At 45.4% G+C, this 13,765-nt stretch overlaps 1 protein-coding gene across 4 annotated transcripts in view; it reads right to left on the reverse strand.

Annotated features, from left to right (window-relative positions):
- The window catches only part of rap1gap2a (RAP1 GTPase activating protein 2a), a 101,266-nt gene that overhangs the window by 23,518 nt on the left and 63,983 nt on the right, over nucleotides 1–13,765 (reverse strand). For 3 of the 4 annotated variants that reach the window (XM_083774057.1, XM_083774056.1, XM_083774059.1), the window contains exon 4: nucleotides 3,280–3,315. In XM_083774057.1, coding sequence (XP_083630183.1) covers nucleotides 3,280–3,315 — 36 coding nt within the window. Of the gene's footprint in view, nucleotides 1–3,279; nucleotides 3,316–12,741; nucleotides 12,836–13,765 lie in introns of those variants that run through there. The other variant, XM_083774058.1, reaches the window with a different exon arrangement.

Below are 13,765 nucleotides of genomic sequence, written 5' to 3' on the forward strand. Positions count from 1 at the left end.
CAGTCATGGACGAGGGCGTGTCAGCCTCTGATGATGTCATCACAGACTGTCTTGGTTCCGCGAGGAGGAGGGGGGGCAGAATGACCTCTAAAAATGCTGAGGCCTGTGTGTGTGTGTGTGTGTGTGTGTGTGTGTGTGTGTGTGCGTGCATGCGTGTGTGTGTGTGTGGGGACGCCCTGGAACCCAGTTAAGGACCCCCCCCCCCCCATGGGGTCAGTTCAATGCGCTGACCAGTCCAAGGATCAATCATATTGCACCACATATCGCATCACTGACCACAACACTGACCACGACACGTATAGCTGATGACCACACACACACACACACACACACACACACACACACACACACACACGACAAAAAGCATCACTGCTGGAGCCATCGTGTACGGTGCGTGCATGCACGTGCACACGTGCGTGCGTGCGTGTCCCCGTTTACCACACCTTGCACCTGCGGACGTCGTCGGACTTGGGGAGCTGTCCGTATACGCAGCATGACGGAGAGACAGGAGGGTCAAAAAGCATTGTTACATCTGATACCCCCAACCCACCCACGTCCGTCCCCCTCTCTCTCTCTCTCTCTCTCTCTCTCTCTCTCTCTTGTAATACCGTTGTACCACAGACAGGTCTCTATATATGCACATAGGATCAATCTACCAGACTCTTCGCCGCAGACAGACAATAGCAGTAATCATAATCGAGACAGTTCTGTTCTGATCGCAGTCTGAGCCATCCGTCTAGGGCGACAAACTGAAGTCTGAGTGGCTCAGATGATCACCATGTCCACATAATAGTTCCAAAGTGGACCAGAATGAGTTCTTTATACATTTGCATTTCTTTCTTTCTTTCTTGTGAAAGTCCTCGTCTAACCGAGGCTGTTTGACTCTCAGCCAATCACACCATCGGGCTATGGGGTGCTTTGTTTGAAATGGCACTAGGTGTTATGGACGGACCAGAACGGTGGTCCTCTATAGTCTAAGCCAGTGGTTCCCAAACTGTGGTGCGCGAGCACCTTCTAGGTGGTGCAGGGCGACATGAAAAGGCTAATGGTTCTGCCTGCCTGCCTGCGTCTTTCTGTCTGCAATCTCCTGCAGCAAAGAACTATGCTAACGTGAACCCTATAATCCTAACCCCCCGGACCTATAACCATGAATATGAACGCTGAAATGCAGTCAGATTCTGGACAAAGATGCAGTGACAACGTTTCCTCTGGCGACTGGGTTGGTGTTTGTGTGTGCGTGCGTGCGTTTGTGCGTGTGCGTGCAAGCAGACAAAGACAGACAGAATACAGTAGACTGCAGAGGTATAATTTAAACATGGATAGTGTGGTTGTTCTAACAGTGTAAGCATGGACAGTGTGGTTGTTCTAACAGTGTAAACATGGATATAGTGTGGTTGTTCTAACAGTGTAAGCATGGACAGACAGTGTGGTTGTTCTAACAGTGTAAACATGGACAGTGCGGTTGTTCTAACAGTGTAAACATGGACAGTGTGGTTGTTCTAACAGTGTAAACATGGACAGTGTGGTTGTTTTAACAGTGTAAACATGGACAGTGTGGTTGGTATAGTGTGGTTGGTCTATAGCAGTGGTAACCAACCTTTTCAAGCCCAAGAGCCCATTTTATTCCCAATTGTAAGCCATGATCTACCACTAAAATATGATTTGAAAAACCACTTGTTTTTGCACACATCCAGACAAAGTAAATTCTGATAGTTATATAATTAATGCCTAAATATGTATTAGAAATATACATATTAGGACAAAAATACAAATCAATTTTTTTTTTTTTAATAAAAGAAAACGCAAAGGACATGAAATTAATTGCTTATACAGCACAATATTTTGTTTCTCAGTTCGATGAATATTCACATTTACAGATGTCCAAATGACAAATGCATACATGACCATATATTTGAACAGATATGGTGACTGTCACAGATACTCTCAGGGTCAGCCCTCCTTAATGAGACTGCTGATACTGACATTATCTGCAAGCGTTTTGAAATCTGGTTCATAGTTCGTGATTACCAGTCTGAGGGTGTCATTAAGATGTGAGTCAGTCATACGAGTTGGATTTTATTATTTTCATTTGTCAAAGGGCCATTTCACATAAGTAAGTGGAGCCAAGCCAAAGTAGGCATGGAGCTTGAGTGCCCACAATCAGGGGATACTTGTCTCTGCTCACAAGCGACCAAAAGTCTTGGTCTCTAGCTCTGCCCTGCAGTTGACAGTCATTTACTAGTTCAGAAATCTCCATTTCATCCAAAGTTAATAAACGTAATCTTTGAATGCATTGTACACATCCTCACCCCGGGTCCTTTTTTTTCAATGGAATAAGGGCAAGAAAGTCCTCTTTGGTGGTAAAATCAGGAAAAAAAAACATTCGGACAAACACAATTAGCTGGGCAGTGTCCGTGACATCAGTATCAATGCTTTAATTTCCTCCTTGTTTTTAAGGTTAGAAAACAAGCAGTCTGCCGTGACATTCAGCAATTCTTTAACCATGTCCCTGTCCATAAATGGCTTCTTGCACTGAGCCAAAACATGGCTAAGTCGGAAGGATGCATGCTCCCATTCCTGGTGGAAATGATTATTGATTATGATTTCTTTTCCCGCCGGGCCCTCTATAGTCAGAATAGAGTAGTCACTGCTTGCCTGTGTAGGTATAGTAGTGAGTGAGAGGCTTGTTTAGCTCTGTGGGTTTTTATACTGTTCTGTTCTGATATGCATGACTATTATGCACGAGTTGTGCATCACAACACAGGGGTTACGGGAGATAGCGGTCAAACAAACGAACAAACCAACTCCGCAGTTGATGGCCCAATACACACATCTGGGGGCCATCACTGCGAGCTATTCTAAATCCACGTTCTGTGCATTGGTACTAGTGATGGCTGCCTGTCAGTCTGACACCTGCTCACTCCGGGATCTACTTTAACCCATTCTGACCTGAGATCAGATTCACACGAGGTTTCCACAAGACACACACTGGTCTGATGAACCCATTCTGACCTGAGATCAGATTCTAAAAATGTCAGTCGCTCTTCGATTTTTCAAAAATAGCAGACCTACAAGCTCGTATCGCGCCACTCGGTGGCGCGATATGAGCTTGTAGATCTGCTATTTTTCAATAGCTAAAGCATAACATGATGCTGACACCAAAATGGGTGCCCGGTCAGAATGGGTTAATGGCTCGTGCAAGCTACTTGTAGCTCGCGAACCCCTGGTTGGTTACCCCTGGTCTATAGTGTGGTTGGTCTATAGTGTGGTTGGTCTTACCGGCATCTTCTCCAGCATGTCGAAGAACTCTGCAGACTGAAACACAGAGAGAAACACCACACACTTTAGTTTAGACTCACTAAATCCTGATTCACTCACACGTTAAGTTAGATTAGTTTAGTTTAGTTTAATGAGCATGTGTGCCTGTCGTAGACAATGCGCAGAGCTCAGTTCAGTCAGGGAACCTCAGTGCAGTTGCATGCCGGCCGTTAATTGGGGCGCCTCAGCATCACGCTCTCATTCACATGATTCACTCAGCCAATCACACACTCACTCCATCTTCATGCCGGCTACTTTAACCGGAGGTTTGCATTTCTCCTCCTGCTTCCTTCCTTGCTGCTGCTGTATCAGCGCGCCGCTGTATACAAACCTGCTGCTCACCCACCTCCACCCCAGCTATACCACCTGTCGTTTTGGATCTACTGTTTAGGTACGGGGGATTCAGAGTCCCTATGGTCGGGACTGATGCGCTTGATCTGAGTACCTAAAAAGCAGATCCAATACATCGCCAAACCATAATAAATGTATTGCTCATCTTATATTCAATAAATATATATATTCCATCCATTCTTGAGTTGTCCTGACTGAAGTAGCTCAGCTCAGTTTAGTTGATCTTAGATAAGGTTTTAGGTTAGTTATCTTAGCTTAGGGATGCAAGGGTAGAGGGTATGCACCTGACATCATCATACCCAGAACATTATGCAGGAACGCCTACTGAGGGCCGAAACCTTCTGGCCTTGACACTGACAGTACTCAGACAGTTTTATATAGTTTCAGGCGTGTGCTGGGTGCAGATTCCAAATGAAATTATAGAAAATGAATAAAACCTGCACTTCCAGTCGAGTAGGAGTCTTTATTAATAAAGATAGTGCTCCACAGCAGCAGTCATACCCAGACAGACAAATGTCATTTTGACACTGACGAAGGCCTGCGCGCCGAAACGCGTTTGTCTGTCTGGGTATGACTGCTGCTGCGGAGCACTATCTTTATTAATAAAGACTCTTACTCGACTGGAAGTGCAGATTTTATTCATTTTCTTGACACCGAAAGCCCATACATCCAGACAGAAAAGTCCTGATTGACAGCCCATACATCCAAACAGAAAAGTCCTATATCTGATTGACAGCCCCATACATCCACACAGCAAACCTAAATCCCTGCCCAACCCCAATGCAAAGGGGGCAACGTGGTGCAGTCCAATTAGTCCAATCTGAAGCAGCTGGCACTTCTTTCTGTGACCAGCCATTTACACTCCAGTACTCACAACAAAAACATTAAATAACTCCTGATAAAACAACTTGGCATTTGACAAAATATGACATATGGATGTGCACTCCAGTCAGTAACTTTATCACCACAATTGTAATAAACAGTGTCATTCAAACGGTTGTGTTGTGTGTAGACCTTTATGCATGTATAGTGCTGAAAATAAATATACACTCAAATAAACTTTGTGTGGCCATCATATGTGGCCCTCACACAGCCCATACATCCAGACAGAAAAGTCCTATCTGATTGACAGCCCATGCATCTGATCCAAACATAAAAGTCTTATCTGATTGACAGCCTGTCAGGGACCAGAGTTGGTCGGCAATGAGAGACACCAGGATTCTTGTATGGTTTTCTTAAAAATGTATTTTTTGTCTTTAATTTTCTCATGAAAACATGACAAAATAATAAATATCAAGCATTAATTCTAGGCCTAAAAACATTGAGGACAAACTGAACTTACATCAAGACTGAACTAACCAAAATGAGCCATGAGGGGAACATATATAGTGGGTGATCAAACCACCATTGGCACACAGGGGAAGACAAAATATAACATTTAAACATACCGGTACTACAAATCACTACAACATAATACACTACAACACGTCACTAAATCATAAACAAAAGAAACATAATTAAAATGAAATATCAAAATGCATTTCTTCAAAATCATTATATATTCAAACCTAAATCCCTGCCCAACCCCAATGCAAAGGGGACAACATGGTGCAGTCCAATTAGTCCAATCTGAAGCAGCTGGCACTTCTTTCTGTGACCAGCCATTTAAACTCCAGTACTCACAACAAAAACATTAAATATTCAGTCCAGCTGGTGGTGGTAATGCACCTTGAAAGGTTTGCCAACCGCCATAAAACCGGAAAGAAGAAGAAGAAGAAGAAGAAGAAGAAGAAAAACATTAAATAACTCCTGATAAAACAACTTATTTGACAACATATGACATATGGATGTGCACTCCAGTCTGTAACTTTATCACCACAATTGTATCACCACAATTGTGCATGTAGATGTAGTAATGCTGAAAATAAATATAAACTAAAATAAACCAACGAAGACAAGTTTGCACCATGCTTTACCAACTTTGTGTGGCCATCATATGTGGCCCTCATACAGCCCATACATCCAGACAGAAAAGTCCTATCTGATTGACAGCCCATACATCCAAACAGAAAAGTCCTATCTGATTGACAGCCCATACATCCAAACAGAAAAGTCCTATCTGATTGACAGCCCATACATCCAAACAGAAAAGTCCTATCTGATTGACAGCCCCATACATCCAAACAGAGACAGTCAAAGTATTTTGCATGAAATAAAAAAATAAACAGGATTGGCCTCAAACTTAGTAGAAAGCACACTCTGCTGAAAATAGCCGATCTACAAACTTGAAGCGTATAGATTCCATAGTATAATAATGCTCCAAAAAAGGACTTAACCCATTCTGACCTGAGATCAGATTCATACGAGGTTTTCCACTGGACACACACTGCTCTTCGATTTTTCAAAAATAGCAGACCTACAAGCTCGTATCGCGCCACTCGGTGGCGCGATATGAGCTTGTAGATCTGCTATTTTTAAATAGCTAAAGCATAACATGATGCTGACACCAAAATGGGTGCCCGTTCAGAATGAGTTAAAGGACAACTCTTTTTTTCTCCAACCGAGGTTCATGTTTTAGTGTATTAGAGAACGTAAAAGATGAGTGATGAATTATTTCTTTCGTTTTAACGATTTTTGCTATTTTTGTGGCTAAATATGCCGTTTGTTTTTTACCAAACTTTATGGCAATTACTTTATTTTACTATAGTCCTACTAGACCCACTTGCCCAAATGTGATGAACTCATCATCACTGTAATGTATTGGCTTTAATACATATATTATGCTGTACTAGGGCTCCCCCTGTTGGCAACTGTTGTTGTGTGCATTCCAGCACACTGCGCATGTGCACAAACCCATGTTTTGCTCCCGCTTTCATTCAGTAAATAACCAGGCATCTAACACTAGCACTGTGTCCGTGTCCTTTCAATAATACTACTGAGAACCCGATATATTACAGTGGCGACGAGGTGGATGGGATTTTCTAGCTCAAAGAGGATCCCTGTGACGAGAGACAAGTTGAAGAACGTATATTGTGGAAAATAAACGGACGAGACTACACGTTGACACAATGGCTGCGTCGTTCCAAATAGGCGCGATAGCCGAATATAAAGAAGGACAGGAGGATTTTGAGTCTTACTTGGAGAGATTGGACATGTGGATGACCGCAAACAGTGTGGAGGATAACAAAAAGGTCAGTGTGTTCCTGTCAGTAATTGGAGCTGATGCCTACAGACTTTTGAAGAATCTAGTCAGCCCAGACAAACCCAGTACAAAGACGTATGTACAGCTGTGTGAGGCACTCGGTAACCATTACAAGCCGAAACCGCTCATCATTGTGGAACGATTCCGGTTCCAAAAGAGAAACCAACATGACGTCGAGTCTAATGCTGATTATGTTGTAGCATTGAAGCAACTGTCTACACACTGTGATTTTGGCGCATTTCTCGATGATGCATTACGTGACCGTTTTGTAAGTGGATTAAAGTCGGAGGAAGTGCAAAGAAGACTGTTATCCATGGCAGGGCTTACGTTCAAGACAGCTTGTGATACAGCGTTGGCCATGGAGACGGCAACACGCAATGCACAAGAATTTTCAGGGCACATGAAAGACACAGGGACAGTAAACAAGGTGCACATGGAACAAAGTAAAGGCGGATGGAAATCGCGGAGCAACAGTGCTCAACAGAGTTTCAAACCAGCACCTAGAAATGACGATGCCCGAGAGCAGCAGCCTTGCTACAGATGTGGCGGTAAGCATGCTGCACAATTATGCAAATTCAAGCAAGAAAAGTGTCACAATTGTGCTAAAATTGGCCATATCGCACGGATGTGTAGGAGCAAAAAGACACACTATGTCGAGCAGGAAGCACACAGGAATTATGATGATGAGGATGATGAAGATGCAGTGCTCGGAGTGTGCTCTGTGTTTACAGCTTCTAGTAATAAGCGTGGCATTAATGTGCATGTGATGCTGGAAGGAAAGGGTCTGGATATGCTGCTAGACACTGGAGCAGATGCAACATTAGTGTCTGAGGTTTTCTATGAAGAGTGCCTATCTCATCTACCCCTTGAAGTATGCCGTCAGAGACTGTCCACATTTACTGGGGAACGAATTCCCACACTAGGGCAAGTGCATGTGAATGCAACATATGAGCAACAGACCGCAACATTACCTTTGGTGATTGTGAAGGGTGATCGACCAGCACTCCTAGGGCGTGACTGGTTGGATACAATCAGACTGAACTGGAGGGAAATATTCGTTGTTAAGGCAGCAGGTGGTGCTAGTGTGCCGGATGTGGAGGCCGTGTTACAGAGGCACAGAGCTGTGTTTGAAGAAGGCCCCAGCATCATTAAGGAGTTCAAAGCCTCTATTCGAGTGAGGTCAGATGCACAGCCCATCTGTAGGAAGGCCAGACCGGTGCCTTATTCCCTCAGAGAACCAGTGGAAAAAGAGCTGGACAGATTGGAAGCTATGGGCATAATTTCCAAAACGGACAGAAGTGAATGGGCATCGCCAATTGTTGTAGTCCCAAAAGCTGACAAGTCAATACGCATATGTGGTGATTACAAAGTTACCATAAACCAGAGCGTGGAGGAGGAAACATATCCACTGCCGAATACCGAAGATCTGTTCGCAACATTGGCTGGAGGCAAACTGTTCACAAAATTGGATTTGTCACATGCCTATCAGCAACTACAACTGGATAAGGATTCAGAAAAATACCTCACTGTAAACACTCACCGTGGGCTATATGTCTACCACCGTCTCGCTTATGGTGTCTCTAGTGCACCATCCATCTTCCAGGGAGTGATGGATCAAATACTGCAGGGTCTTGACCATGTGACCTGTTTTCTCGATGACATTCTAATCACAGCAGGGTCAAGACAAGATCACCTGAAAAAGCTGGAGGAGGTCCTGAGTCGTCTAGAGAAGTATGGTGTTCGAGTAAAACGATCCAAGTGCAAGTTCATGGAAAGCAGAGTGGAGTATTTGGGCCACATGGTGGACAGTGAAGGGCTTCACCCAACAGATGAGAAGGTGGAAGCTCTAGTCAATGCTCCATGCCCCACAAATGTGTCCGAGCTACGCTCGTTTCTAGGGCTCTTAAATTACTATGGACGTTTCCTGAAGGGTCTGTCCACCCTGTTACAGCCCCTGCATGCGCTACTCAAGAAGGAGAGTCCCTGGAAATGGACACCGGAATGCGAGGGAGCGTTCACAAAGACCAAGAAACTGTTGCTAGAAAGCAAAGTAGTTGTACACTACGACACCAAGAAGCCAGTGAGGCTAGCCTGCGACGCATCCCCTTACGGCGTGGGAGCGGTGATTTCACACATCATGGAAGATGGCGAAGAAAAGCCGATTGCCTTTGCGTCACGCACTCTATCGGATGCAGAGAGCAAGTATGCCCAAATAGAGAAAGAAGCTCTATCCATCATTTTCGGAGTGAGGAAGTTCCATAAATATCTCTACGGGAGAAAGTTTATCCTCACTACTGACCACAAGCCGCTCTTGGCGATCCTGGGGCCCAAGTCAGCGATTCCCACTTTAGCTGCTCTGAGGATGCAACGGTGGGCACTAATACTCATGGCCTACAACTACGACATTGAGTATCGCAAATCAGCAGATCATGCAAACGCAGACGCCTTGTCCAGGCTGCCGAGGCCAGACAAAGACAAAACAGCTGAAGAAAGCAGCATCTTCTACTTCTCTGTGGTGGATGACCTGCCAGTGCATGCCAGAGACATAGCGCACAGCACACGGAAGGATCCAGTATTGAGCAAAGTCAGAGAGTTCACTTTAAATGGGTGGCCCGACAGCGTTGATGATGAGACTCTCAGACCGTTCTTCACCCGGAGAACTGAACTGTCTGAAGAGCAAGGGTGTTTACTGTGGGGAATGAGGGTCATCGTGCCGCCCGCACATAGGGCGAGGCTGCTAAGTGACCTACACACCGGACATCCGGGTATCTGCCGCATGAAAGCACTGGCCAGGTCATATGTGTGGTGGCCCCACTTGGACAGTGACATTGAAGCAACCGTACAGAGCTGTGGGGCGTGCCAGTCATTGAGAAGGCTGCCAGCGGTAGCCCCGTTGCACTCTTGGAGGTGGCCGGAACGTGTTTGGCAGAGAGTACACATAGACTTTTGTGAGAAAGACAAGCAGTACTTCTTAGTACTTGTGGACAGTCACTCTAAATGGCTGGAGGTCATGCCTATGAAGACCACCACATCGGCAAAGACCATTGATGTTCTACGCAACCTGTTTGCTTCTCAAGGTCTCCCGGAGGAGGTCGTAAGTGACAACGGACCTCAATTCACTTCCTGTGAGTTCAAACAGTTCCTGAGGAGCAACGGTATCAAGCAGACACTGGTGCCGGCTTATCATCCCGCGTCGAACGGCGCCGCTGAAAGGTCGGTGCAGACAGTCAAAGCTGCACTCCTGAAGCAAGTTCTTGGAGAAGAGTCTCAGCAGTTGACATTGCAACATAGGCTGGCTAATTTCCTGTTGATGTACAGGAGCACACCTCACGCAGTGACGGGGGTTTCGCCAGCGGAGTTGTTCCTGAAACGTCAACTGAGGACCAGGTTCAGCCTGCTTAAACCGAGCCTGGCTAGAACTGTTGAGGAAAAACAGCTTCAACAGAAGGTTCACCATGACAAAGCCACAACCAAATTGAGACACCTGTTCCCGGGTGATTTGGTTCGTGTGAGAAATTTTCGTGAGGGGAAGGAGAAGTGGTTGAGAGCCACAGTGGTGAAGCGCCTTGGACCAGTCACGTACCTGATCAACGATGGATTTAGAGAGCGCTCCGTCCATATCGATCACCTATTACACTCTAAGGAAGCTGATCTGCAACACATAAACTCCAGAGACCACACAACGCATCCCAGAGACTTAAATGAGCCATTCACCAGCCAAGTCTCTACTCTGCCTCAGTGGAACTGTGAGTCTACTCCTGGGCTGACACACCCGCCGCGGATGACTCCAGGAACACCTGCATGGACACCTGGTAGCAGCGACAGCTCTACACCGCCGCCGCAGAGCCCTGTCAAGCCCAGCACTCCGCAGCAGAGCCCTGTCAAGCCCAGCACTCCTGCCATGCGCCGCTACCCGGACCGGGTGCGCATGAAGACATGCAAGTACAATGATTAGTAGGGAACCAAGTCAAGTCAAGGGCAGAATAATCCCTTTTTGGCTTGGTATACAAGGGTGGAGCAGTCTACCTCTCCCTTGTCAGTTAGGGTCAACAAAGACTCATTTTGCTTAAAGACATTCCTTTATTACAGTAAAAAAAAATGTTAATTGAGAGTTATAGTAAAGAAGAATTTATTAGGCTGTTATTGCCAGCTGCACAAACAGAGGTTAAGTTGTTTGACAGTCAATTGTTGTTGTTGAGTTGATTGGTAAACAAGAACTTAAAGGGAGCTTTCATATAAAAGGGAGGACTGTAATGTATTGGCTTTAATACATATATTATGCTGTACTAGGGCTCCCCCTGTTGGCAACTGTTGTTGTGTGCATTCCAGCACACTGCGCATGTGCACAAACCCATGTTTTGCTCCCGCTTTCATTCAGTAAATAACCAGGCATCTAACACTAGCACTGTGTCCGTGTCCTTTCAATAATACTACTGAGAACCCGATATATTACAATCACATTTGTGATGACGCGGCTATGGAAGTTTTTAGCCCTTTTAGGATTGTGTTTTGTGCAAAACGTAATGCTTGGAATGGATTCAGAATCAGGAAAACCCCCTAGTTTGGCATGTCCCATGCTACTTAAAGCATGATGAAATTTGGAAATTGTTGCCTCGTAAATATTGTTATATATATTATATAGGTCGGTCGCCACCGTTGCCCAGGTGGAGCCTGCAGAACCATTGCGGCTCAGGAATCCACCACTGGTGCAACGCACAGGTCCTGGAGGGGCCCAGACAGGAGTCAACCCACTGAGCCGGAGCAACGGATTGTATGGCCCTGGTCTTTCCCTAATGGGAGGGTAGCTATAGTGGGACGTAAGTCAGGACTTGATCACCCCGGAGGGGTATGATGTTCGAGAGACCCGAAACCCAGATGACCGTGGGATACATCACTGAGGATACATCCCAGGTGCATCCATGCAATGATTTTTTTTTCTTTCTATGGTGTGATCACATATAGCCTAACTGGCGATAACTGGCATTAAGCTACTGATTTGGAAGAGTTACCATACCAAAATATAAACATGTACAGGTGGTACCAATTCATGACAATATCACTGTTGACCCCTGCATGCACAAGTGGTCTAGTAGGACTATAGTAAATAATAATAAAGACATCACTGTAAATTCTTTGTACAAAAAAGACTCAAGTGACATATTTAATCACTGGTTGGGAATGCCCCGCTCCCACACCCATCTTTTAACTTCTCCGAAAACAACCTTAACCCATTTAGAACTGACGGCGATTCTGTCTTCTAAATCCTGACAGTTTTCTGAAAAACCTCATGTTTCTATGTCAGTAGCCTGGAACTCACCTATGCTTTCTATGGCATAGGCAGCTCCTGCCGGGAGAAACTGTGCGCAGCTGCTGGAGACTAATGAATTAGAGCGACAGAGAGAGAGAGAGGAGTGTGTGTGCGTCAATTTAACAAAGGTGCAGACGATCAGAAATCAACAGAGTGATCAACGTTTGCGCTACTCTATGCCGAATTGTAATGGACTCGGACCCAGACTTTTTTTTTCCTCCTGGAAATAAAAACATCTGGGTTTCCGAGACTACTATGTCAGTGGTTCTCAACCTTTTTCATGTCAAGGACCCCCAGAAATATCTGTATTTGGCCGTGGACCCCCATCTGAAAATATGTTGTTCCAGGGACCCCCCCTAGAAGCAAAGATTTTAGTTAAAAACGTAGCAGACCTACGAGCTTGTAGATCTGCTATTTTTTCAATAGCTAAAGTATAAGATAATGATTAAAAACACCACAAGGGGTTCCCGTCCAGAATGTCAATAACAACCTTAAACATAAACCTTGGTTGAATTAAGTCCAGTAGTGGAGCATACAGGCCTGAATGTAGTGAGTTACTCACCGGCAGTGTAAAGGGGCTTGTGGTTACAACATGACACGTCTTATTTACAACCCCACAGTCAGACGTCACAGACACACATGCAACATAATCATCACCCAGAAAGATATATATGGCTGTTGGACTGCTCTCTCTCTCTCTGTGTGTGTGTGTGTGTGTGTGTGTGAGAGAGAGAGAGAGAGAGAGAGAGGGGGGGGGAGGGGTTCAAGGCGGTAAAGATAGCCTGTCCAACACCCTCTCACACCCACACTGCACTGTATGCACACACTGATAACACACACACACACACGCACACACACACACACACACACACTGTATGCACACCGATAACAAACCACTTCCTCTGTCAGGGAGTCGCACAGCCACTAAATGCTCGCATACACGCGCATGCACGCACACACACACACACACACACACACACACACACACACACACACAAACACACACACACACACACACACACAAACACGTCACACACACACACACACGTGCACGCGCATGCGCACGCACACACACACACACACACACACACACACACACACACACACACACACACACACACACACACACACACACACACACACACAGCAACAGCAGCAAGCACTTAATGCACGTTCCTTTTTGACACCTTAAGTGCCACTACGAGAGAGAGAGGGAGAGAGAGAACCTGTTGTGTATTATATGTTGCCATAGCCACTAACTGCCGTCACTGTTGCTGTGTTGTGCGTGCGTGCGTGCGTGTTATTAACCGTTAGCCTCCTGGCTAAAGGGTGGAACACACTACCATGCATGAGGAAATGTCATTTTGTTGTTTGGTTTAATTGTTTGACAAAACACGTCCAAACAAACGCCTCCCTGCAAGAGGGTGTGTGTGTGTGTGTGTGTGTGTGTGTGTGTGTGTGTGTGTGTGTGTGTGCATGTGACTCATGCAGTGTCCAGTGGAAATGAGGCCGGCTGCAAATTATAGCTTTCATATGTAGCCATATCAATGACACATAGGCCACTGAAACTCTGACACGCACGCACG

Source organism: Protomyctophum parallelum (genome assembly GCF_964188405.1).
Source record: "Protomyctophum parallelum genome assembly, chromosome: 9".
In the NCBI taxonomy this organism is placed as follows: domain Eukaryota; kingdom Metazoa; phylum Chordata; class Actinopteri; order Myctophiformes; family Myctophidae; genus Protomyctophum; species Protomyctophum parallelum.